The sequence below is a fragment of the Mustela nivalis genome (genome assembly GCF_964662115.1).
Source record: "Mustela nivalis genome assembly, chromosome: 10".
Classification (NCBI taxonomy): domain Eukaryota; kingdom Metazoa; phylum Chordata; class Mammalia; order Carnivora; family Mustelidae; genus Mustela; species Mustela nivalis.
In genome coordinates, this window is record NC_139029.1 from 6,627,138 (window position 1) to 6,654,191 (window position 27,054).

Here is a 27,054-nt window from a genome sequence, read left to right on the forward strand (position 1 = left end):
CAGGTTCCCTGCTTTGACGTGGCCTCACATGCGTGTAGCGTCGGGTCTGAGGATGAAGGACATACCTGCTCTCATGTTTTATTTAATCTCTCCAAGTCGGAACACTGACTTCCGCAGATAAAGGCTCTGCCATGTTATCAGATGTGTCTCCCAGAGTGTTCTCAGATGGGACACATTTTGGCTTTTCCCCGAATCCCTTGGAGAAGACCTTGTAGGGACTGGTATGTCACTGTGTGACAGGACACCAGAAGTCCTGAGGATTTTGGTGGCATTAAATGTTGTTGCCTTCAGCAAAGAGGCGAGCGCTGAAAGCGCCTCTGCAGCGCTCACTCAGTGCTGGGCCCTGCGACCTTTTCTGCTCCCTCTTCCTTCCTGCTGGGGAGGCCTTGGCGCCCTCGCCATTCCTTTCCTCGGGGTCATCTCCTTCCAGATGTTCCCATGATTGGCGCCCTTATCTTGTTCATTTTTCTCTCGAACATCCACTCCTTAGCCACCCTCTGTAAAGGCAGCAGCTCCCTGAAGCCGCCTGACCTCTCCCTGCTGCATTTTTTGCTGTAGCTCTTACTGCCGCCTGATGCCGCGTTTTATTCTAGTGCAGTTGACACACGGTGTTAAGCTGGCTCCAGGCGTACAACATAGTGATGGAACAGTTCTGTACCTTACCCAGGGCTCACCACGTGACAAGTGTCGTCCCCATCTGTCACCGCACGGCGTTATCACAGTGTCAGTGGCTGTATTCCCGACGCCGGCCTTTTCATCTGCGTGACCCGCTTACTCTGTCCCCGGAAGCCTGTACCTCTTCATCCCCTCGTGTTTCCCGTCCCTCACCATCTCCCCTCAGTTCGTTTCTGTACTTAAAAGCCTGCTTTTTTGCTTGTTTTTTTATTTGTTTGTTTTTTAGGTTCCACATATAAAATCATGTGGGCTTTGTCTTTCTCTGTCAAATTTCACGTAGCGTCGTATCCTCTAGGTCCGTCCATCTTGTTGCAAATGACAAGATCGCATTATCTTTGTGGCTGAATGACATTCCACTGTGTGTATAGAAACGTCTTCTCTATCTGTTCATCTGCCAGTGGACACGAGTCATTTTCCTGTCTTAGCTAGTGTGCGTGATGCCGCAGTGAACATAGGTGTGCATGTATCTTTTTTGAACTAGTGTTTTCATTTACTTTGGGCAAATACCCAATAGTAGAATTACTGCATTGTACGACTACCTGACACTTTGCAGATTATTTGTTGATTTGTTGATTCTCCAGTTAGAATGTAAGCCTCTGGAGGACAGGGCCTCTGCCATATTCTTGGAATAGTGCCTAATAGTGCCTGTTGTTTTAAATACTGGGCTCACAGAGATAGGTTCATTTCATTAATTCAGGACAGTCACAAAATGAAAAACCAGCCTGGCCGCTTGTAAATGATTCCTAATGGGACAGGCCATGAAGGATTTGTAAGTCGTTTTCTTGAATGACCTGCAGCAGCGGATACATGAACAGGAGGTCACTGGGTGTCAAAGCTCCGCGTTAGGCATTCTGGGTTTTCAGCTGAATCTCACTTGCGTCTTCCGCTTGCCACCCCCACCCCCCGCCAGTTGTCTGATGTCTCTCCTATCGGACGGGATCCCTCCGTGTCCAGTTTCAGCAGCGCGACCCTCACTCCTTCCTCCACCTGCCCTTCTCTGGTAGATGCCAGAAGCAACTCTCTGGAGCAGAAGTAAGTACCCTCGTTTACTAAAAATAATAATAATAATAAAAGAGGCGGCCGGCTGGCTCCGTTGGTGGAGGGCGCAGCTCTCGATCTCGAGGTTCAAGCCCTGCGTTGGCGGTAATATTACAAGAAACACATACGTACATACAAAAAGGAAGAAAAGAAGCCTCAATCACCCAGACTTCACAGAGAGAAGCTAGCCTAAGAACCAAAGATGTATGAGCCTTCCTCTAGCTCCGGTTCTGCGCTGAGGGCAGAACCACCCCTCCTGGCAGCACTCGGAAGTACGCGGGAGCCCTGTAGGGCTATCACAGCCCCAGGGAGATGCTGCTGTTCCTTCTGCCACCATGTGTCGCCAGCTTCCTGCATGAAAACCCTTGGTTCCTCTTCTGAATCCCTCTCCTGCGTGTATGGGCTGCCACTCCCACTCGCGTGGTTCCCCAGTCCTGTCACACACAGCAAGTCCCCATCTTGGGGAAAACAGTCTAAAACTAGTTTGGAAATTATATTTTGACGGCACAATGAAACATGTTGGTAAGAATAATAGAGACAGACTTAGTCTAGATCCAATGAGTTCATCACTGTAATCACTCGTTTGTGATTCACTGTCACACTCCTGGGCCCGTCTCTGTTCAGCATGCTCGCCTGTCAGAACCCACCTGGTGTCGTCCAGCTGTCTGTCAGACTGTACCCGCTGGGCCACCAGTGAGTGTGGCTGAGAAAATAGCACAACCAGGTGGTTTAATTAACTTGGGATGTCATCAACTATAACATTATTTCATGGGTCGCCACTAAGAAAAAAGCACCGCCAACCAAAATGTGGCCTGTCGTCATTTGTAAGATGCGTCCCATCTTGAGAAATGGTCAAGTATTTTTTTAAAAATGGGATTTTTGGAATGGGTGAGATACAATACACCAGGCTGAGCTGCTCTGGGATAGCTCAGTGCGGGGCGCAGGCGTTCCTGCTCACGGCACGGTCCCGGGCTGCCCTCAGTCGGTGGTCGTTCGGGAAGCCAGCTTCTTCCCACTTGTTTGCTTTCTCCGCCAGCCCTCTAGGGCAGTGGCGCTCCGATGTCAGGGCACACCAGCGTCACCTGGGAGACTTGTAGAGATGGGTAAACGTCCATCGTTTCTAGTTCGGTAGGTCTGGGTTGGAGCCCAAGAATTTGGATTTCTAACAAGTTTCCAGGTGAAGGCGTTGCTGCTGGTTAGGGCTGACACTTGGAGAACCACTGCCCTAGTTGTGGCCTGGGAACAAAATAGAAACACCCAAGGAACGGAGTGGACGCCCCTGACACTTCCATTAGGAGGGCTTCAGAGCAGGAAGAGGGACGGCCTGACTTGGTGACTTTTGTGACTTCTGAAGGATGACCCCAGTTAAAGCTGGAATTAACATTCTGATACCGCTTGTCTTCTCAGCCGAGTCTCTGCAGCCGATGTTTTCGAGGCCTCTGCTGGTGAGGGGCTTGTTCCTCCCACAAGCGGGGCGGACTCGGTGTACGTGGACCTCACTAACGCTCCTCTTGCCCCTACCCTTTCTCCTTTAAAGGACCCCAGAAGCCAATTCCCGGGCCTCTAGTCCCTGCACAGAATTTGAACAGTTTCAGATTGTCCCACCTGTGGAAACACCCTATTTGGCCCGAGCAGGAAAAAATGAATTTCTCAATCTTGTTCCAGACATTGAGGAAATCCGACCAGGGTGAGTACTGAACTGACCAGGGATGCCGGGTCTAGAAGACCGCCACAGTACTTTTCTCTCTGCTCTTACACCCGCCGTGCACGTTGCTGTCTAATGCCAGTGCAGTCTGGGCTGGGGCGCAGGGCTGGTTCCCGCCCCGCCGTGTCCTGTCAGGCACGTCACCACACCACAGTGTGCGTGGGGGGCGGCACTTTGTGTTCTTCTGCTGTGTTACTTTAGCAGAGAAGATTCTAGGCCAAACAGATCTTTGGCCTGTTTTGTTCATCCTAGGCTCTGGGCCTTGGTGAGACCTATTTTCATCTTCCTCAGGCCATGATCACTTTCTTTTTGTAAATAACCAGCCACTGTCATACTGTCCTTTTTAGCTCCGTGGTCTCTAAGAAAGGGTACCTGCACTTCAAGGAGCCACTTTACAGCAACTGGGCTAAGCATTTTGTCGTGGTCCGTCGGCCTTATGTCTTCATCTACAACAGCGACAAAGACCCCGTGGAGCGTGGCGTCATTAACCTGTCCACGGCTCAGGTGGAGTACAGCGAGGACCAGCAGGCCATGGTGAAGGTCAGTCCGGCTCTGGTGGCTGAGTGTGGCCACGGCACCCCTCCCTTCTGAGTTCTAAACTGTTTGTGGTGTGGTGTGGCCTCTCTCCCGTGTGTCGGGTCTCCCTGAAGCTTCAGTGTGAGCTGCTGTGTGCCCTGGGAGCCGGCAGGGTGGGCTCCACTGTCAGCAGCTGTTGTAACTGCCCCGGCCCCTGCGTCTCTTTCAGACACCCAACATCTTTGCCGTGTGCACAAAGCATCGTGGGGTCCTCTTACAGGCTCTCAACGACAAAGACATGAACGACTGGTTGTATGCCTTTAACCCACTCCTCGCTGGCACGATACGGTACGAAGTCGTCCTCGTGTTTCCTCCTCCTTCTTGGCTTTTGGTCAGTGGAAATCAAGAAGGAAGTCTTGTTCCCAGAACGTAGGGAAGATCGAGGAGGGACGGCCGCATAAGCCGCTTGTAGCGTGGGGGCGGGGCCTCCGCTCGCTGCAGACGAGCGCCTGCTGTTCTGAAGGGCTAAAGGAAGCTGGTCACATGTGTGTCCAGCTAATGTCCTGCTTTGATTTTTTGTTTTAAGATTTTATTTAAATTTCGGAGTCAGGGGAAGGTGGTGAGAACCTTCATGGTCTCCCAGTGGTCCAGCCTGTGATCCTGTCAGGGGCTTGTGTCCCAGGGGCCCCCACAGCTTAGCCTCCTTATTCAGGAGCCTAGAGGCCTGGGCCTTGAGTGCTGGAGGGGAAGAAGCCCAAGGAGGGGACTGCTGGGGGGAGGGACATCTGGATCCAGCTTTCTAATCCGCCCTGTTCCTCTGTCCCCTGTAGGTCAAAACTCTCCCGCAGATGCCCCAGCGAACCGAAGGACTAAGTGACTGGGCTGAGCCGCCTCACTCGCCTGTGAGAGATAAAGCAAGTGTTGCCTCTCACTTCTCTCTGTGATTCTTGACGGCCCCTCTCGTGTGTAAGCCTGTGGAATAACCGCTTTCCCTCCTGTCAACGCTCTTTCTAGCTCTCCGCGCCCCCGTCTCCATTGCTCCGTACCCTTCATTTTTCTTGTGCTGAGAATCGTGGTAGTAGCATGTGGCCTAACAAAAGGGAGAAAAACAAACAAAAAAACAAAAACAACCCAGAGGGGACCCAGTGAATCTCCAGATTATTTTTTCGTGTCTTTTGACTTTCTTTTGTATAATAGGTCCCCATTATGACCACCTGTGATGTCTGTACTGCTGTCTTTGGATACCTTTGTCTCTTTTTTAAGACCACATAATACTTCTTTTCCTTTTCTCTATTTGTGATGTCACTTTAATTTTGGGTAGGGGGGTGGCCTAGAGACTCCAGGAGGAAACATCTAGCTTTTTTGAGAACCTAAAAGGAAAAAACGTAGCTTTTCCCTTTCCATCTCTTTTTGCCGTTGCAAATCCCTGCATTTTCCGTTTAGGGAAAAGGTGGTCATGAGTTTAGAAACGGCACAGGTGTGTTCGTTCTCTGGAAGCGGAGCTTATTTAGAATGCAGTTATGCAGTTTTCTTTTAGCAGAAGAGAGAAGGCAGGACTTCTCAGCAGGCCTGGAATGGTGGCTTCTGCTGACCTTGTAGGGAGGGAAGAGCCCAGGATGTTCCCCGCGGATCTGAGAGGACTGCGGGGTCTGGTGTCGTGTCGCGACGGGAGGCAGACCGGGAGATGAGGACAGTCCTCCCAGCAGGCGCTCCTGTGAGCCACTTTTCTCTCAGAGTTTCTCATTTTTCTTCTTGGCATTAGCGGTGGCGGTACAGTTTGGAATTAGTGCGGATCATCCACAAATGTCCCACAAGGGGAGAGTGACTTTCTGCTTATGAATTTGATGGTCATTGTTGTCATTATAATTCTGGTAATGCTGAGTAGTGACCTTGTGATTGTTGTAGCTCCTTTTGATCAAAGAAATGTAACTTTCAAGTACAGACTTGGAAGTCTCCCTCCGAATCCGGGGTCGTCTCCAGTGGTCCCTGTCAAATGGAAAATGCTTTCAGTGATGCGCCTCCTCCCATACTCAGAAATAAGCAGACATGGCAGGCTTCGCCTCCTGGATCAAGAGATTGAAACAAATCCCTCCCACCACTGAAAAAAAAGAGAAAGAACAAAAGGACAGCCAGGGGCAGAGCAGAGGCACACCTGAGCCCTGACCCCAGTGGCTGGCTGCTGTCCCCGCCTTGCCTTCATGGGATGTGGAAATACTGCCAAGCGAAGAAAGAGGAAGCCCGCTGCTGACAGTCTCCTTCTCTGATAGAACAGGGTCCTCTGCCTACGGACGCCATCATGGAAGACCATGAGATACTCTTTTTTCTTTCAGCTGCCAGGAAGTTTTATAGGAACGGCCTGGGGAAGGGAAGGCCTACAGGTTAACTCAGTTGCTTTGCCGGTTGATGTGGGGTGTTCTGTACCACCCTTACCCCCTCACACACACCTCTGTTGGCCGTCCCTCAGGCATTCGGAAAGTTTCTGCCCTCTCTCACCTCATGGAGACGGAGGGTCTCCAGCCTTGAAGTTGCTGCCTTTCTGGTGGTGCGGACCAGCTGATCTTCTGCTTCAGGCGGCTCAGGGCAGTGGCTCGTGCCCGCTGTAGTATAGAGCTGGGCAGGCGCGTGTCAGCGGGCCCTTGCTCTGACTCCTGGTTGGGCTCATCTCTAAGAACAGGTCTTCTGGCTTCGGTAGAGTTGCCTTGCGGAGAGGAGGAAAAGTGAATCATGGCAAGCTTGAGAGAAAGGATAGAAGCCCCAGGCTGTGATCTTAGCTCAAAAGTGATCAATAAAAACTCTAGGTTTTTTTTAACTTCCTTCCTCTCCTTAAAACATAGGTCATTAACTATAATGTTGCTTGTTTTCTAAGCAGTGCGTGAGTTTTCCATGTAGTTAAAGGTTCCTTCGTTATCTAATGGGCACAGTATGCCCTTCTGTGCCCTTCTGGTGTAGACTCAGATCCAGCATCTGTTGCTGTTTAGAGACCGCTGCTGGACCGGAATGAAATCTAATTTCAGGGAATGAAGATGAAATTCGAAGGTCACATTTTAAAATGAAGTCACGGGTGCCGCTGCTGTTTGTCTTGAAGTCTGACAGAGGGACCCAGGTCCGTGGCAGAGGGAGGTGGGGAGGGCTGAGGGGGAGTCAAATCATGTGATACACTGAAGAGACATTTGGTTTTTCTTCTAACTCAAAACTGGCTTGGGAAGTCTTTGCTTTGGAGGTGTCCGAGATTAGAGCTGGTGGCACTGGACTGTTGATAACGTCCCTGGGTGAGAGGGCCCCTGAGGAAGCAGGACGTCCACGTCCGGCGCCGTCTCTGGCACCGGTGCTTCCCACCATCTGAGGAGGACGGTCCTTATTGGTTCCCCTTTTCCTTCAGTGGCCCGTGTCCAGACTGGAGTTGGAAGGTTTCAGGATTAATGTTCCCTTTCTGGGCAGATCCATCCCCACTTCAAAGCTGAGAGACCCATTTATAGCAGGAACTACTTAGGCTTTAACTGAAGCCATGGTGGCAGGAGAGTTGCTATTTAATATTAACAGTCAGGGAAACTACCTTTTGAGGGTTTTTTTAATGTGGTTCCCCCCCCACCAAAAGCACTCCTTTAAACAAGCAAAACACAAAAAGAAAAAGCTCCTACACCAAGGAAGGAGAAATGGGTGCTCGTTAGAAGTCATCCTGTCCTCCCTCCGTCCCCACCTCCTGCCAAAGCAAAACATGGCCTCACAGCCCGCACAGGGCCAGCGCCCACAGCCGCCTCACCGCTGCGCCGGCCTGGGAGTCAGCCAGCTCTCAGGCCGCGCTGTGCACGGCCGGCCAGCCGTGCACACAGCCAGGGGCGCAGGGAAGGGCTGTTGCTGGCAGCGGGGTGGGCACCCCAATCCTAGCCCATCATTAGACGCTCAAGCCATCACTGTGAGGGCAAGGAAAGTGATTTCTCCCGGCTAAGAAACCACTGTTGCTTTACATTTTTTCCCCCTTCAGCTGCGTTGAACTTCCGCAACTACTCCATATTTTCAGTGGGGCTTTTCAGCTCTTTAAGATGAAGGAATAAGTTAAATCATTGTGAAAGATCTTCAGGGGTCTAAAAATGACTTCTCCTGGCACATATTTCAAAGCAAAGACTTGTTGCCTGCTGCTTGTTGTGATTTACAGGGATATTTAATTTTTTAAGGTATTTGTATATTTATACAGCTGTAACGAATTGCACATTGGCTTGGGGAAGAACGGATGGCCCCGTGCGGGGCAGCTCTGGTACGCTCCCGTTTCCTCGCGCTGTGTCCCCGCGGGTCCTCCAGGACGGGGCAGGGCTGGTCAGTCTGCTAGACTTGGGTCCTTCATTTTTGCTTTGGGTTCCCTTTCTGAAATGTGATTATTAACCTGCTCCTTACAAAGAAGACACTAATTCTGCTGCTGCTCTCAGAAGGTTTGCCGAATGTACTTGCCAGAGGCCTCGGACTTGTGTGCACGGGGGCTGTCCCCTGTGGCCGGCGGCACCCACCCCGCCTGCGGCCAGACCGCGACTGTGTGCCGGGGACGGACTGAGTGTGCGTCCTTAGGAAACGGAAATCTCAGCTGAGAGATGATCTGCGGTAGTTCAAAAGGCCATTTATGAAATTCAGATTTGAGCCCCATAATCTTAGGAAAGCTTCTGATCATTTAAAGGAAAGAATGAGAGTTGATGCAAATGTCCTGTTAAAAGCTGTGCTCAGAGAGTCCGAGCTGAGGTTGGTCTCCTGCCGGACCCCGGCCGCTGCGTGTCGTCTTCGTGTCTCCAAGTTCCCTTTCTCCAGGCTGCACATCTGGCATCGGCTTGTCCGAGGACTCTACCGGCCCTCTCGCGTGCAGGGTGCCCCCCGTCGGGATTTCGGGTCTCTCCTCACCATCCGCGTGCGCTGCCACGGAAGCCGTGGAGCACACGTGGCCTTTCTGAACCAAGACTTTGCAAACTCATCTCTCCCCAGTAAGGAGTTGAGCACATTAGCAACAATGTACATTATTAATTTCAGATTTTCATTTTCATGTTTTATTATGTAAATATTATCTGATGTTTGGAGCTTGAGTATACAGAATGTAAATATAGTTCTTGTATTTGTACTAATTCTGGTTCTTTTGCTGTATAGCCTTAGATGTGCAATGCGGACATTATCTAACTGTGTATGGTAACCTTGCATCACGGAACTCTTAGTGAACGAGGTAGACATAATAAAGGTACAACCAGTGCATCAGAAGGCTCTGGACGTGTGTTTGTTCTCCTCCGTTGAAAGGGACCGACACAATTTTTTTTTTTTTTAAGATTTTATTTATTTATTTGACAGAGATCACAAGTAGGCAGAGAGCGGGGGGAGGCAGGTTCCCTGCTGAGCAGAGAGCCCGATGCAGGGCTCAATCCCAGGACCCTGGGATCATGACCTGAGCCAAAGGCAGAGGCTTCACCCACTGAGCCACCCAGGTGCCCCTACATAAGCTTTCTTGACTTGCAAAGATGTTACTGTGGTGTGACCTACGTGTTCTTTTCTGATCATTCAGAGTGGGGTTATTTTAAAGCCAGATGCTGTTTCTTTGAAAATGCTTTCCTCCCAAGTGCTGTCCAGGCTCTGCCGAAGCCGGTCCTACGTACCTACCCGGGGTTGCCCCGCGGGTGATGTGGTCTTTCTGGTGGAGCGGGGACTCACGCGCCATGTCTGCTGAGTGTCACAAAGTTCCCGTTGGGAGCAGAGCGTGAGCAGGAACCAGTGTCCTAGTGGTCTGGGGGGTGCGGGGGGGAGGCAGGACAGAAGACGGGAGGGGGAAGCAGCATTCAAGGGCGGCCATGGGGTCAGTGCCCGTGAGCGGCCACCCCATGCCCGCGCCCGGGGTGCGATAACTCAGCAGCAAACAGAACGTGCCCCAGCTTCTTGTCCCTTTGAGGAAAGACCTTTGTGTCATGAATGTGGAATGTGTAACGTCGAGTGGTCAGTGACAGAGCGAATGGCCGCTGAGTGGAAGGTGAGAAGGGCTGGGAGGGAGGCATCCTTCTAGAGCTTGTCGTCAGGAAGTCCTGTGTTGGCAGAGGACTTTTGAGCAGACACTTGAACGAGGGAGCGGGTGTGCATGCCAAGCCTGGGCAAGGAGGTCTCCAGGCAGAGAAGCCAAGCCCTTGGGGCAGCAGTGTCCTCTGTAGGGCCCAAAGGTAGCAGGGACGCCCGTCTGGGGAAGGGGCAGAGCGCTAGAGCCATGGCGGCCCCAAGTAGCCAAAGACCAGGTGTTTAAGGCTTAGGTAGCTCCAATGCCGTTAGCGTGAAGTAGAAGTCAGTGAAGGGTTTGGGGACGGTGAGTCACACGGTCCTATTTGTTTCCAGAAGCCCGTTCTGACCGCCGAGGGGAAAACAGCCTGTGGGGGGGTGTGTGGGGGCTCGTGGAGGAAGGGAGACAAAATAGGAAATTGTTGGCCTAGTGTCCCCAGGGGAGGGGGCAGCTGGGACACAGGTAGGAGCAGTGACGGCGGGAGGTGGCGTCCGACCAGCATATTCTGGCGTCCGAGCCCGCAGACCGCCGCGCGGAGCCGGGGAGGAGGACCATGAGCGATGGGTGCCTGGGCGCACGGAGCGTGGCGCAGTCGCCCTAAGATGAAGATGGGGAGAATGCGGGGGCGGGGGCGCTCAGTGAAGGATGGGTCTGGTCACGCTCACTTGGAAACCCCAACATTTGCTCCTGACTCTGCAGCTGGACTCAAGGGGAGAGCTGGAGTGTTCGGGACTTGTCCGTGTGAGGGTGACAGAGCCAGGCGGAGGCCAGGAGGCCCGGGCATAAGTCGCCACTGGGAACCGGGGTTCGAGTCCTGAACACCGCCACCCAGACAAGTCCGGAGCGGGAGGACGGGCGCGGGGGAGGGGCGGTGGAGAGAGGGACACCGGCAGCCGGGCTGAGGACGCCGTGAGGACGGGCCAGTGACAACTGTGTCCAGGGCAGCTGCGGCAGGTTAGGGTCGAACCGAGCAGGACCGGGTTTTGGCAACAGGGAGGTCCAGGACATGTGAGGGAGCCAGAGCCGACCAAGAAATAATGAGGCTCGCGGCAGATCCGAATCATCTCCTTGATTACCACGAAAGGTTCTGTTAGAGAGCGTGAGGGTTAGAGCGCTGGTGCCCTGACGCCCGGGCCGTCTCCCTGAGCGGGGATTCCGGCCCGAGTCCTGCATGTCTTACTGGCTTCCCAGGGGGACGCCAGGGCTGCTGTCGCGGGCCTCGTCCGTGGTGCAGACGTGGAGAGGAACGGCAGACAGTGTCCTTGGTGGGGTCAGGCAGCTCTTCTTGGAGGGGAGCAAGTGGCCGGGCTGTCCGTGCTTTCCAAACTCTCACTGGCCGCTTCTCTCCCGGGGTTCCTGGCGGGAGCAGGAAGGTTCCAGTAACGGAGCCCACTTCACGTGGGAGGAGACGTCAGGAGTGCGTCTGCCCTAGCAAGGTCATTGGTGAGCAGAGCAGCACTGTCCTGCGTGGCGCTAAAGCAAGCCCACGGGGTAGGTTCAAGGGAAAAGGAGAGGAGAGGAGGTTGCAATAGGACGACGGTCATTCTTCCGGACATTTGTACCGCAGCGGGGAGAAAGGACAAGGACACGGAGTTTTAAAGGAGAGAGCTCTACGTACAGACATGTGCGTGTGTGTGTGTGTGTGTGTGTGTGTGTGTGTGTGTGTGTGTGCGTGGTGTGCGCATGCGTGGGTGAGAGCAGGAAGGCTAACCCGGCCCCGGGAAGAGAGCGGGCTGGAGAGCTTTGCTGGAGCCACACCCCGGAGGCTGGGGCGGTGGCGCGCTGGGTCTCAGCCCCCTAGGGGCTCCGGGAGGCCAGGCACGGCGGGAGCACGTGCAGGGCCACTAGTGGTTGCCACAGTTTCTCTCCGTGGGCGGCCTCAGCCCTGGAAGCGGGGAGGGCCCCAGGGGGGGTTATGCCCTCCCGAACCCCAGCGGACTGCGCCCTGGCTCCAACTTGCTCTCACAGAGTGCGGTGTCTCCTGCATCCTGGCCTCATCCTGGCTCGTGGACACTTGGTCCCTCGCCAGGGTCGCTCTCTGGAGAGTCGCCATGTCTCTCACAAAGCTGACACACGGGACGTCAGGAGGTCCCCGGGACAGTGCACATCGAATGCGTTACTTTTCTACCTGGTGCTTCTTACTCCACTTGCGGTCGGGTTCCCTTCGGAACTGATGGTCTCTGCACAGCCCCTTTTAACCTAGCTTTTTGAGTACTTTACCTGCTTGCTCCTCTGGCTTTTCAAGATACGGTCTCCTGGCTTTTTTCCACAATTGCTCCTTCTAAGTAGCAAGTGAACAAGTCCTTTGCGTTCAGATGCAGGAGTTAGAGCAAGTCAGTGGCAGAGCAGGGATTTTCAGATCTGCCCCAACTAGTATGTTTGTTAACTCGGACACCTTCTTACGTAAATCTAACAAAGGATTCTGCTCTGGGAGAGTTGCGTACAAGGACTGTTTTTGTAGAATTCATAGCCGTGCTTTGATCTGGGATTTGGGGATTTAGGGCAAGGTGAAAAGTTAAGGTGAATAATAATGTGAGTTGACTTTCTTAAGCATTGTAAGCCAAGCACTTGAGGATTTACTAAAAACTAAAGGTCAGCTTGCTCTGGCTCTAACAAGCCTTGGCTTTACTCTGTTGGTCTCTGGGAGAAACTTGCCTCTCTTGCCGCCCAGCCATTGTGTGCGGGTCTCAGCCTGTACAGCATGTTGTGGCTAGACCAGCCCTGTGGTTGAGGATTTTAACTGCAAGGTGCCCTTCAGCAAAAACAATCAGGAAACTGGGGAACAGCAACAACAAAAAAGTTTATTATTTTTACAGGACCTGGAAATTGCCTGGCACTCCTGGGGCCACCCAGCAAGGTTACAGTTAGAGCGCCCAGGCCTGTGGTTCTGCTTTTATTAGGGGAGCAGGGGATCCAGGGTTTAGCTGGGTTCACTTTTTTTTTTTTAAGATTTTATTTATTTATTTCTCAGAGAGGGAGAGAGAGCACAAGCAGGGGGAGAGGGAGAAGCAGATTCCCCCCCTGAGCAGGGAGCCTGACGCAGGGCTGGATCCCAGGACCCTGGGATCATGACCTGAGCCAAAAGCGGACACTTAACAGACTAACCCACCTGGGCATCCCTGGGCTCACTCTTTATTGGTGAATTTAAAACAAAAGAAAGAATTTAAGGTGAGGAGGAATAAAAAAGTGGCCCAAATGGTCAGTTAATCAAGATCTCTAAAAAACAGAGGAGGCCGCCTGGGTGGCTCAGTGGGTTAAGCCGCTGCCTTCGGCTCAGGTCATGATCTCAGGGTCCTGGGATCGAGTCCCGCATCGGGCTCTCTGCTCAGCAGGGAGCCTGCTTCCCTCTCTCTCTCTCTCTCTGCCTGCCTCTCCATCTACTTGTGATTTCTCTCTGTCAAATAAATAAATAAAATCTTAAAAAAAAAAAAAATTAAAAAATTAAAAAAAATAAAAAACAGAGGAGCCTGGGGAATTGGTTAGCGGGGGGCGGGCTCTTTATCTAGTAGCCTGGCTGCAAGACGTCTGAGAGCCCCATCGAAGCTTAAGTGTCAGGTACTTAGAAAAAAAGAAAACCCAGCTCTCACGGTACTGACACCTGTCCTCTCCTAAACCAGGTTGCGGCATGTGGCCAACAGTCCTGGGAAACAGCATTTTTTTGTCGGTGGTCAGCACCTTAGCCAAGAAGCGGGACAGCTCTGCCGCGTGTAACATTAGTAATATAAGGAAACAAACGGGGCTGTTGGATTCGATACTTAAACGTATTTGCCTAAAGCGAGGCCTGTTCAGTAATAACTCGGGTGTGTCCAGATGTTTAGTCACATTGACTCAGCACAATTTCTCTAGCTTGCCAAATCTCAGACGAGAGCAATCAACTTGTTCCTGCTGCCTAACCCGGTGGTCGGCCTTCCTTGCAGCCGAGCCCCACGGAAAGAGCGAATCCTGGCAGCAAAGCTGAGGGTGTGCGGGCCCCGAGGTCCTCCTGAAGGGAGCCGCCGTGTCAAGTCCCACCCGTACAATTTCCGGAAGGGCTGTTTGTTCTCTAAAACTAGTCACAGGAAGGCCATTTCGATTTAGCTTTCCTTTTAAAGTCCACTAAAGGTCACTAATATGCAGCTAAACCCAGTGTCGCTGGGGAGACGTGTCTCTGCGAGCCTCCTGACCACAAACGGCCTGCTGCTCCCATGAGGATGGAGTACGGGGCTCTGCCTCTGCCAGCTTGGCCTAAGTTCCGTTCTGCCTCTAACTGGCTAAGGAAGTCAGCTTCCCTGCACAGAGTGCCCTTGTCATATTAGATAAAGGGGCATCTTGAGGGGCGCCTGGGTGGCTCAGTTGGTTAAGCGTCTGACTCTTGATTTCAGCTCAGATCATGATCTCAGGGTCAGGAGATCGAGCCCCAGGTTAGGTTCTGCTGTGCTCAGTGAGGAGTCTCTTTCTCCTTCTCCCTCTGCACCCCCCCACCATGCTTTCAAAAAACATAGCAATTTGAAGTTTGCAAGGAACGTTGCTATATACTAGCTGACTTTGCTCTGCCCGCCCTCGGAAGGAGGCAGGACAGACAGGAGGTGGTCCTGCAGTCAAGGACCCTACTAACTTCTTCTTTTTTTAAATAAACTCTGCCTGGCATGCAGCTCAAACTCTAAGAGTCACATTGTCTGGGGCGCCTGGGTGGCTCAGTGGGTTAAAGCCTCTACCTTCGGCTCAGGTCATGATCTCAGGGTCCTGGGATCGAGCCCCGCATCGGGCTCTGTGCTCAGCAGGGAGCCTGCTTTTCCCTTCTTCTCTCTGCCTGCCACTCTGCCTGCTTGTGATCTCTGTCTGTCAAATAAATAAAATCTTTAAAAAAAAAAAAAAAGTCACATTGTCTGCCACCTGAGCCGGCCAGGACCCACAAACTTTTGTTAGCCCCTGCGGAAAAACAAGAATTGGGGGAGGTTCCTGATGCCTTCGAAGTCTTCAAAGCTTCTCTGTGCACACTGTGCTTCTTGGTGGCTCTTGTCCTGTTATGAGGCTGTGGTGCCGAAGGTGGCCTGTCAAAGACCAATGCCAGTGGAGGCAGCCCCGGCCCAGAATCTGTTTCATTTTGCCCCCAGATTGGTGTCTGGAAACCCCCAGACCCTGACCACGCTCTGACGGACTCAAGGTGAAGGCCCTCATGGCCGACCAAAGGACAGTGCTGTGGAGGGACTGATTAAGAAAGTCAATTCGATCTTTAAAATGTATTTGGCTGGGGGCGCCTGGGTGGCTCAGTGGGTTAAGCCGCTGCCTTCGGCTCAGGTCATGATCTCGGAGTCCTGGGATCGAGTCCCGCATCGGGCTCTCTGCTCAGCGGAGAGCCTGCTTCCCTTTCTCTCTCTCTGCCTGCCTCTCCATCTACTTGTGATTTCTCTCTGTCAAATAAATAAATAAAATCTTTAAAAAAAAAAAAAATGTATTTGGCTGAACTTGTATTTCACAGGTTGGGCAGCAGCAGTGATACCTGCAGCAAACTTCCAGCAGCACTTGGGAACGGATAGGAACTGGTGTGATCCCCATGAACTGGTAGAGTTCACTGCCTTTCTCGCTGTTTGCAATGGCTTTTGGTGAGTTCCTCCCGGATCTAAGCTCTGCCCTTTTTGTGTTCCAGCTCCTGATCAAATCAGCTCTGCATTACAGAGCCGGTCAGTTTGAGTGGCAGAGAGTGATGCCCAGAGCCAAGCCCCTGGCCTTTCAGATCACAGGTCCCTGGATGGAGAACCTCTGCAGGTGTCCCTGGGTAGCGGTGGTGCTGCCCATGGGGCCGTCTCATGGCTGATACTGTAACATCTCTTGGTCCTGCTAATGCGTTAAGATGCACGTTTGGGGGCGCCTGGGTGGCTCAGTGGTTAAGCCGCTGCCTTCGGCTCAGGTCATGATCCCAGGGTCCTGGGATCGAGCCCCGCATCGGGCTCTCTGCTCAGCAGGGAGCCTGCTTCCTCCTCTCTCTCTCTGCCTGCCTCTCTGCCTACTTACGATCTCTGTCTAATAAATAAATAAAATCTTTAAAAAAAAAAAAAAAGATGCACGTTTGTTTGTCTGGTTTCACAGAGATAAAGGCTTACTAGCAGGGATCAAAAAGAGGTCAAAAAGCCACAAAAATTGGTGGGCCCAGGTTGAACATTTATTTTTCTTTATTTTCTATATATTTTTTTAAGGATGTTATTTATTTGACAGACAGAGATCTCAAGTAGACGGAGAGGCAGGCAGAGAGAGAGGAAGAGGAAGCAGGCTCCCCGCTGAGCAGAGAGCCCCATATAGGGCTCCATCCCAGGACCCTGGGATCACGACCCGAGCCGAAAGCAGAGGCTTTAACCCACTGAGCCACCAGGACGCCCTGCAGGTTGAACATTTAAAGACGGTCTGAGCACTTGCCGCCTCCGGAAGACTTCTGTGAGAGGATTACGTTGATCACGGAACAGGTTAGACTGACCTTGGGTCACCCACCGACCTCAAGAAAACTTCATGCAACGAGGTACGCCGTCCAACACACACAGTCTCGGCCTCGCCACACATCCCATTACTTATCAGCTCGGCTCCAAGAAACCCAAAGTCTTCGCTAATAGGGTCCTCAAATTCTAAAGAGTCCCACGTTCGACCTTCCAGCAGCTCACCTGCTTGCTTTATGTGTAAGAACAACAGAAGCTTTTCTTAGAAGTTGTAGAACTAGCAAAAACAGCAAAATCTCTTTAGGCTTCTTTTGTGTCCTGAGGAATTTGGTTCGAGAACCGTTGGTCCGGAGGCCCCAGAACAAGGCCAGACAGAACCATGCGTTGCCCGCCATGGGCGGGGCATACGGCTGTGCACAAGTCCATTTGCAGCCAGGGTCCTACGGAGCTGCCGCAAACCCTCAGAATTACAGCCTAAAAAAAAAATCACGCCTGAGGGGAATATTCCAATTAGAAAAGCTCAGTTAGGAAGTACCCTTGGAAACAAAGTTTCCCAAATTAAGCCAAATGGGATTCCTGTTTTAATCGGCAAGTAGAAGCCTCTAAAAGCTTTCAAAACCCCAAAGTGGTTTCGTTAAGATTCACTGCGAGAGGCGAATGAAAAATCGCAGAGGTGAGAGGAGCCTAAAACAAAGCCTAGAAGCCTGATAAACCTCTCGGTGCTCCTTCCAGTGCTCGCCCTGCTAATCCTCTGAACGGTTTCTCCACTCTGAAAGGACCAAAGAAGTGTAGACAGAAGTCCACCAAGCGAATGGCCTTACCCACACACCCCGTCTACCTTCAAAGAAGGACGGGCCCCTCCAGAGCTGATGGAAGGGAGGGGTTTTCTGGTAAACCGGCAAGGGGCAGCCCTGGGAGATCCCAGAGCCAGCAGCGGGGATCCTGGAAAAACTGGCAGAGGCCAGCGAAGGGCGGGAATTCTCCCCGGGATCCGCTCTTCGGAGTCTCTCTGCTGTGTCCGGTTGCAAGGGGAAATTTTCATGTGGTCCCTTTCCCTCCAGACCCGCGGGTCATAGATTCTCTGCGTCCCAGAGGCTGCCGCCTTGCTGCTCTCGCTCACGCAGCTGGGCTGGGCCTTCTGCCTGCTTGGGACTTGCGGTTGTGTTTCTTTCTTTTGGTTCTCATCGGGAGTAATCCTGGATCTTGGGAAGTTACTGTCCTTCGCACCCTCTTTGTGGGCCGTCTTACACCAAAGGGGGGTTATTCAATACTGCCAGAAATATTTAAAATTAGAACTATGGACCCAGGGGTGCCAGGGTGGCTCAGTGGGTTAAACATGAGCCTTTGGCTTAGGTCCCCGGGTCCCGGGACGGAGCCCTGCCTTGGGCTCCTTGCTCTCAGCGGGGAGTCTGCTTCCCCCTCTGCCCAACTCCTCCTTGCCCTCTCCCTCTCTCAAATAAATGAATAAAATCTTAAACAACAACAACAGCAACAAAAAACTGTGTACCCAGAGGGAAAAAAACAAATTGAGATAATGTAGTGGCGATGGTAGATGACCCAGGATATCATTTAAGGTACAACCCAATTGTTTGAGGAACTGAAAGCAACTATCCTTATCGTTCAAATCTTTACAGAACTAGAAATGCAGCTCTATACAGAACTAGAAATGCAGCTCTAGAAGCAATTCAAAGTTCACCCGTTCCTTTCTCAATCCCCAAATTTCCCCTAATTATCTTAAACCACTTGTAAACTATTGGCTTTAAGAAACCAAGGTCCTTCTAGAGGAACGTGCATTCTTTCTCGGTCTGCAAACTTAACACATCTTATCAGAACTTTGAAATGCAAACACAGTCCACAATCACCTGAGATTGAAGGGAAAAGAGGGGGGGAAAGAGGCCTTTTAATAATATAAACCACTAAAAGCGTTCTCATGCCCAAACTCTGGCACGTCTTACTCGCGATCAGTTCCAAGAACAAAGACGAGTCTTGAAAATCGCCTCCGCAAATATTAGAATGACAGTGTCCCTGCATCTGCCTGGGTGTTCTTAGGTACATATGGTACAAATGTGACATTTTTCTATCTCCGGTAGTATTGCTCAAATTAATTTGTCAAAGAGCTCTATTTAGTTGGACAAGTGCTTGTCACAATGGGGCATTCTAAAATTCTCAGACGCACGGAAGCTAATCCAAACGCTTTTTCAAGTTCACATGATCTGGGAAAATATTCAGTTCCTGGTTTAATTAAAATAGACTTGTCTCTGGAGTTATCAGCATTAAAATTAAAATTTTCATTCTGCCTGAGTTTACTGAAAGTCAAAAAGGTTGATATCAGGATCTCTTGCACAAAATGTTTTTTTGTTTCCTTTTTAAGTAGCTTGGAAGAATGATGGACTTTGATGTCTCATGAAGTTTCTATGTACCCATAAAGATCTTGGTAACCTAAAATCGTAAAGTTTTGCTGAGTTAGGTTAAATGATGAATTAAGTTAAATTCATTACATATGTAGATCAATAAAGATATAACACTAAAATATTAGTTACTGAACATAGGTTTATCTACTTTTGGCTGTCTACTTAACAGAGAAACTCAGATAAATTTAGGTCGTTAGTAAATGTGGGTGGGTTTTTTTATTTTTTTAAGTTTATTTATGGGGGGGGGGCCTGGGTGGCTCAGTTGGTTAAGCAGCCAACTCCTTTTCTTTCTTTCTTTCTTTTTTTTTTTAAGATTTTACTTATTTATTTGACAGAGATCACAAGTAGGCAGAGAGGCAGGAAGAGACAGAGGGGGAAACAGGCTCCCCATTGAGCAGAGAGCCTGATGCAGGGTTCCATCCCAGGACCCTGAGATCATGACCTAAGCCGAAGGCAGAGGCTTAACCCACTGAGCCACCCAGGCGCCCCTGGAGCAGCCAACTCTTGATTTTGACTCAGGTCATGATCTCAGGGTCCTGGGATTGAGCCCCGCATGAGGCTCCCTGCTCAGTGAGGAGCCTTCTTCTCCCTCTCACTCTCCCCCTACTCTCTCTCTCTCAAATAAATAAAGATTTCTTCGGGGGGCACCTGGGTGGCTCAGATGGTTGAGTGCTTGCCTTCGACTCAGGTCATGATCTCCAGGTCTGGGGACTGAGCCCCATGTCTCACTCCCAGCTCAGTGGGGAGTCTACTTCTCCCTCTCCCTCTGCCTCTGCCCCTGCTTGTGCTCTCTCTCTCCATCTCTGTCTCTATATCTCTCTCAAATGAATAAATAAAATCTTTAAAAATATATATATGTCTTGGGTTTGTTTGTTTTACTTTTAATCTGCTTAAGTCTTTCTGAGCTGGAACATTCCAAAGGATTTGTCCAACTAATCGGCCTTACCTGCTACATTAAATTGCATCGTCAAACAAGAAGCAAAACTTAATTTTCTTTATGCTGTATTTGTACAGTCGTGGCAGATGTGCATAATGTCCATTATGCTTCTACAATAATGGCCCCTCGTTGCCAGACTTGCCATCCTGACGTCCTGGTAACATGGCGACAGTCCGCTCCTGAATCAGAGGAGGTAAGGGGGCTGACCCGTGTGTGTAAATTACCCGAACCGTCAGGACCTCAGGCAAACCAGGACAGCACTTGGTGCTTCCCAATTTCCCAGCAAACGCCATTTTTCTGTTTCTGCAATCCCCCACCTACCATAGGGCATTTCAAATAAGAGCACTCAAATTATGGACAGACATTGGTGGAGAAGCTTCTGTATTACAGAAAGTCTACCTGTAATGTCTACTTGTCAGGTCCATAATCCCTAATCCATAATCGACTTCGAACACCTGCCGCTGGCCTTCGGTTTCCGGTTTCCACCTAGTACGAGTTACCGATATGCCCTTGTCATTATGTACCTGTTTTCCAGGTGGATTAAAGCCTTTCCCTGCCTCATGACTATTGCCCTCTCAGTGGCAAAGAATCTGTTAGAAAAATGTGTTTTTCATTTGGGTATATCTTCTATGATCTCCAATGATCAAGGCACCCACTTCATTGGGCAAATCACACGAGCCTTAATGAACCTTGCGAATGTTGACATTCTATCGGAGTGCGACCTCTGTCAACTACCGTTAAGCCTCCAGTGTCTCCCACGCAAGCCTGTCACCGAAGTTCAAGGGGCCTTCCCAGATCCCAGTTCAGAGGATCCTGTGGGTCCCAGTCCAGAGCCTGATGAGTGGCTGTCCTGCAAACGTGAGCCGTGCTAGACAGTCGGAAGGGACCATGGCAAGGGCTGCTGAAGGTGTTACACCTCAGGTTCACGTCCCACAGCTGAAGCAGGTGTCACCTGCCACCTGGCCCGGCACAGACGCTAGGGACCTCCGAGTCCAAGTGGCAAGGAAGGAGAGTAGCTGATGCCAAGGCAGCGTTTCCGCCCAAGCCAAGGGATCAAGGCTTCTTAGTTTAAACACAAGAACGCGCTCCTTCTTTTCCTTTTTTACTCTGGTGTTGTCCTGGACAGATAACGCGCTCCTCTCTGTGTCCCAAGCCACAGCTAAGGGGAGGGGTCAAACCTCAGGATTCACAGTGACCTTTTATTTCAGGCTATGAGAAAATCAAACTGTGCTCCTGACTTTTCACAAGCGAAATCAGACATCTCCTTGGTCAACTCCCTTGCCAGGAGGCTTTTGTGATTCTGGACGCACTCCTTTCCCTTCCTTTCCTGGTTAGGGATGGATGTCGGTGAGGGATCTACCATCAGGAACATCTCCTCGGCTCTGAAAATGACAGTAAAATCTGCAGCTGAAGTTCAGGAGCTCTCCGCCAGCAAACTTGGGACTTTCTGGCCAAGACAGTTCTTTTTTTTTTTTTTTAAATGATTTTATTTATTTATTTGACAGAGATCACAAGTAGGCAGAGAGGCAGGCAGAGAGGGGGAAGCAGGCTCCATGCCGAGCAGAGAGCCCGATGCGGGGCTCAATCCCAGGACCTTGAGATCATGACCTGAGCTGAAGGCAGAAGCCGACAACAGAGTCACCCAGGCGCCCCCAAAGACGAAATGGTTAAAAAGTAACCACAGGCCTGAAATGGAGGCCCCTGGGTTAAGGCCCCAAGTCAGTAAACAAACAATACCTAATCTAACTACAGTTTTGACCCCCGTGCAAACCCACCTCCAAATGTGTAACCTTTAACATGAGAATTTCCTGGCCAGCATTAGGAATTTTACTGAGAGACTCTTCTGTTCCCATTAGGAGGCCAACCTTGCCTAAAACAATGAACTCTTCTTCTTCTTCTTCTTCTTCTTCTTTTTTTTTTTTAAGATTTTATTTATTTATTTGATAGAGATCACAAGTAGGCAGAGAGGCAGGCAGAGAGAGAGAGGAGGAAGTAGGCTCCCCACTGAGCAGAGAGCCCGATGCGGGGCTCAATCCCAGGACCCTGGGATCATGACCTGGGCTGAAGGCAGAGGCTTTAACCCACTGAGCCACCCAGGCGCCCCTAAGACAATGAACTCTTTGTGAACAATTTCTTTTTTTTCCACTCTCTTCTCTACCTTTAAAAGCCTTTCCTTTTCTGGGTGGGGGATAAGCTAGCCCCGGTGATGGGCATTAAGGAGGGCACGTGTTGTAGTGAGCACTGGGTCTTCTATGCAAATAACGAATCATGGACACCACATCAAAAACTAATGGTGTACTATATGGTGACTAACATAATTTAAAAAAAAAAAAAAGCCTTTCCTTTTCTGTTACTAGGAGCTCTGCTCTACTTGCTAGACAGGATGCTGCCGATTCATGAGTCGATAAAGTAAATTAAATCTTTAAAAAAAAGATTTAAAATCTTTAAAATGGACTTGGTTGAGGGCACTGGGTGAGCTCAGTCAGCAGAAACTGACTTTTGTTCTTGGAGTTTTAAGTTCAAGCCCCACATTGGGTGGGGCTATCTATCAAAGTAAATAGATAGATAAATAAATAAAATGTACTTGGTTGACTTTTTGTTACTTAACAGATCCAAAGAGGAACGTTTCTTGGTCGTGAGGGATCAATACATCAGAAGATAGAACCATTATAACCATTATCTACATCTAACATCAGGGCATAACATATGAGGCAAAGACAAGCGAAAAGAAAAGTGGGCAACTGAAAATTCATGATAAAAAGTCTCAGCAAATGGGACGCCTGGGTGGCTCAGTTGGTTGGACGACTGCCTTCGGCTCAGGTCATGATCCCGGAGTCCCGGGATCGAGTCCCGCATCGGGCTCCCAGCTCCACGGGGAGTCTGCTTCTCTCTCTGACCTTCTCCTCGCTCATGTTCTCTCTCACTGTCTCTCTCTCAAATATATAAAATCTTTTAAAAAAAAAAAGTCTCAGCAAATTAGAAATAATAGAAATTTATCAACATAATGAAAGACATCTATGAAAAACCTAAACTATCATGCTTAGTGGTGAAAACCTGATGCTTTTCCCCTAAGATTGGGAACAAGGCAAATATATCTCCTCTTACCACAGCAACACAACAGTGTACCCGAGGTGCTCTCCAGTGCAAAAAAACAAGGAAAATAAAAAACAAATTGGAAAGGAAGAATTAAAACTGTGTGCATTCACAGATAACGTGATCACAGATGACAAGGTGTTGGGACATGACAATCAATGAACAACAATTAGATGGGTTTCTATGTACCAAGAATGAACAATCCAAAACTGGTCACAGGAAAGTCCCATTCCCAATGACACCAAAAGGAGTATTTGGAATTCAGTTAACAAAAGTGCAAAGCCCCTGCACTCAAACTACAAACATTGCCGAAGCAAATTAAAGAGTATCTAAATATAAGGAAACATTGTAACCTGTTTATGGCTTGGAAGACTCAATATCCTTGAGGTGGCCATTCTCCCCAAATTAACTGTAGATTCAGCACACTCCCAATAAAATCCCAGGGTGCTTCTCTGTAGAAACCGAGAATCTCATCCTACACTTGATTTTAGCCAAAAGGCCAAGAAGTGATTAAGAATCTCATTCTGAAATTTATATGAAAATGGTAAACGACCTAGAACAGCCCCCCCCCGCCAAAATTGACAAGTGTTGCTTGAACAGTTAGATATCCATATGGAAAAAATATGAACTTAGACCCTTCCCTTACATGTCATACAAAAATTAACTCAACATGGATCGTGGCTCTACATGCAAGAGCTAAAATTATAAGAGTTCTGGATGAGAACATAGGAGAAAATCTTTGTGACCTTGGCTTAGGCCAAGATTTTTTGGATATGGCATCGAGAACATGATCAATTGAACTATATCAAAATTATAAATCTTTACACTTTAGAAGATACCACTGAAAAAATGAAAAGACAAGGCTCAAACTGGGATAAAATATCTGCAAATCATATATCTAATAAAGAATTTGTATTTAGGGGGCGCCTGGGTGGCTCAGTGGGTTAAGCCGCTGCCTTCGGCTCAGGTCATGATCTCGGGGTCCTGGGATCGAGTCCCGCATCGGGCTCTCTGCTCAGCAGGGAGCCTGCTTCCCTCTCTCTGCCTGCCTCTCTATCTACCTGTGATCTCTCTCTGTCGAATAAATAAATAAAATCTTTAAAAAAAAAAAAGAATTTGTATTTAGAATATACAAAGACCATTAGAATGCAATAAGACAAACGCTCCTACTTTTTAAAAGAACAAACAGGCAGAAGTAGGCTGTACTTACGGAACGGCTTCCAAAGAATAGAACATGGAAAGGAGGAAAGAAATAACTTATAAGTTAAGAAATAACTTATTAGGGGTGCCTGGGTGGCTCAGTGGGTTAAAGCCTCTGTCTTCGGCTCAGGTCATGATCTCAGGGTCCTGGGATCGAGCCCTACATTGGGCTCTCTGCTCAGCATGGAGCCTGCTTCCCCCTCTCTCTCTGCCTGCTGCTCTGCCTACTAGTGATCTCTTTCTCTCTGTGTCAAACCAATAAATAAAATCTTTTAAAAAAAAGAAATAAAGAATTAACTTACTAGTTGGAGGGGCTGAACAGACACCGCCTTGGCTGGTGCTGAGTGGTACCATCCTTGGGGAAAGCCTGTACCTCTGACGTGATGACAAGAGAATAGCATGTTACCTCTGCGGCATTCTTCCACAAAACCCACAACCCCAGTATAACCAAGAGAAAAAAAACATGAAAAAAAAATCCAAATTGAAGGGCATTCTATAAAATTCTTGACCAGCATTCCTCAAAATGAAGGTTACGAGGGACAGTTGGCAAAGTCGGTGGAGCCCATGACTTGATCTTGGGTTTGTAAGTTCAAACCCCATGTTAGGAGTAGACATTACTTAAGAATAAAATCTTAAAAAAAAAAAAAAAAGAAGGTCATTAAAAACAAGAAAAGTCCAAGAAATTGTCATAGCCCAGAGGAAATAAGACAAGATAGCTAAATATAATGAATCCTGGTTAGCCCCAAACAGGAAAAGTGCATTTGCAGAAAACACTGTTCTAATGAAGTCTGGAGCTCAGTGAACAGTGTTATAGCAACGTTGTGCTTTCTTAGTTGTGACAAATCCGCCACGGTAACGTCAAGATGTTAACCACAGGGGAAACTAGGTGAAGCCTGCACGGTTCCTGTCTGAATTTCTGCGACTTTTTTTTTTTTTAAAGATTTTATTTATTTACTTGAGAGAGAGTGAGAGAGAGCATGAACGAGGAGAAGGTCAGAGAGAGAAGCAGACTCCCCATGGAGCTGGGAGCCCGATGCGGGATTCGATCCCGGGACTCCAGGATCATGACCTGAGCCGAAGGCAGTCGTCCAACCAACTGAGCCACCCAGGCGTCCCGATTTCTGCGACTTTTTAAATAAATCTAAAATTTATTAAAAACAAACAGTGAGGGCACCTGGGTGGCTCAGTCGTTAAGTGTCTGCCTTTGGCTCAGGTTGTGAACCCAGGGTCCTGGGATCAAGCCCCACATCAGGCTCTCTGCTCCGCAGGAAGCCTGCTTCCCCCTCTCCCACTACCCCTGCTTCTGCTTTCTCTGTCTCTCTCTCTGTCAAATAAATAAAATCTTAAAAAAATTAAAAAAATAAGAATAAAAAAAATAGTGAAGGGGTGCCTGGGTGGCTCAGACGGTTAAGCCTCTGACTCTTGGTTTTGGCATAGGTCATGACCTCAGGGTCATGAGATCGAGACCCTCATTGGGCTCAGCAGTGGGCATGGAGACAGCTTAAGGTTCCCTCTCTCCCTCTTCCTTCCCGCTTCCTTCTCTCTCTCTAAACAAAAGAAGACAAAACAAAACAGCCAAAAACAAAAACAAACAAAAACAAAACAAAACAAAACAGCAAGGAAAAATTTGAATGGCTATTTCATCAGAGACAATACATGAATAGCAAATAAGCATTTGAAAAATATGCTCATCATCCTTAGACATTAGGGAGATGCCAACTGAAGCCACAAGGAGCTGCCCCCTCACACCCACTGGGATGGCTGGAGTCACTCAGACAGCACCAAGCGCTGGCGAGGATGCGAGAATCAGAAAGGCTCCCACACTGCCTGCAGGGGTGGGGAATGGTGCAGCCACTGCAGAAACAGCTCAGCCCCTCCTCAGAAGTTAAACTCGCACCCCTGGGGCCGTTTCTGCGGAGTGTCTACCCAAGAGAAATGAAAACATGCCCACACTACGATTTTGTATGTGAACATTCAAAATGTCTTCATTTATTTTTATTTCTTTATTACTGATTTTTTTATCACTTTTATTTACTTACTTTTTAATTAATTAATTTATTTGCATTTCCAAATGTCCATCAACAGATAGACAAATTGCGTGGCTAGATTGCGCACAGCGGACTACCACTGGGCGATAAGCAGCAACCTACCGTGCATCTGTGCAGCAGCACGAACAAAGCTCAGAAGCTTCGTCTGCTTCTGCTGCGTGGAGGAAGCCAGACACAAAACATCACACCCTCCAGTCCTACGAAGTTTCTAGGACGGGCAAAACCACAGAGACCAGAGGTTGCCTGAGGCTGGTGGGTGGGAGTTGAGGCTGACTACAGACAGGCACAAGGGAACATTTTGGGGCTGACAGGGGCTGGTGAATGTCACACTGCTGTGTAAATTAACTGAAAGTCGTCCAACCGTACACCTCCCATCTAGGGACGGTATGGCCCATAAACTACACTTTGAAACATCTTTTTTTCTTTTTCAGCTTTATTGAGGTATGGTAGGAAATTTCAAGTCTGTCTCCTGATGATCTGATACACACACACTGGGCAAGGCTGCATCCCATCCACGCAACGCATCGATCTCCTTATTACTTGTGTATGTGCGGGTCTTTGGGAACACCTGTCAGTTCTACTCTTCCAGCAAGGGTCAACCCCACAGTGTCGTGTTACCAGGTATTGGGTCCGTGTGAACATCACATCTCAGAACTTGCTTGTCTCCCGGCTGAAAGTCCGTGTCCCTTCACCAGCCCCTCCTTTCCCACACTCCCCGATGCATCAGTACATCTTTTTTTTTTTTAAGGATTTTTTTTTGAGATTTTTTATTTATTTATCTGACAGAGATGACAGGTAGGCAGGGAGGCAGGCAGAGAGAGGAGGAAGCAGGCTCCCCACTGAGCAGAGAGCCCAATGCGGGGCTTAATCCCAGGACCCTGGGATCATGACCTGAGCTGAAGGCAAAGGCTTTAACCCATTGAGCCACCCAGGTGCCCCTTAGATCTTTATTTTTTTTAAAGGATAGTTCTATGAAGAAGTTGTGACATATATATATATGTATCTACATATATATATTTTTTT

At 49.4% G+C, this 27,054-nt stretch overlaps 1 protein-coding gene across 10 annotated transcripts in view; it reads left to right on the forward strand.

Moving 5' to 3' along the window:
• Window positions 1-9,157, forward strand: part of KIF1B (kinesin family member 1B) — a 144,298-nt gene extending 135,141 nt beyond the window's left edge. For all 10 annotated transcript variants that reach the window (XM_082685365.1, XM_082685372.1, XM_082685368.1 and 7 more), the window contains 5 exons: window positions 1,586-1,707; window positions 3,251-3,400; window positions 3,766-3,958; window positions 4,164-4,282; window positions 4,765-9,157. In XM_082685365.1, the coding sequence (XP_082541491.1) occupies window positions 1,586-1,707; window positions 3,251-3,400; window positions 3,766-3,958; window positions 4,164-4,282; window positions 4,765-4,807 (627 nt within the window). In that variant the 3' untranslated portion in view covers window positions 4,808-9,157. The remainder of the gene's footprint in view (window positions 1-1,585; window positions 1,708-3,250; window positions 3,401-3,765; window positions 3,959-4,163; window positions 4,283-4,764) is intronic.
• The last annotated feature ends 17,897 nt before the right edge of the window (window positions 9,158-27,054 follow it).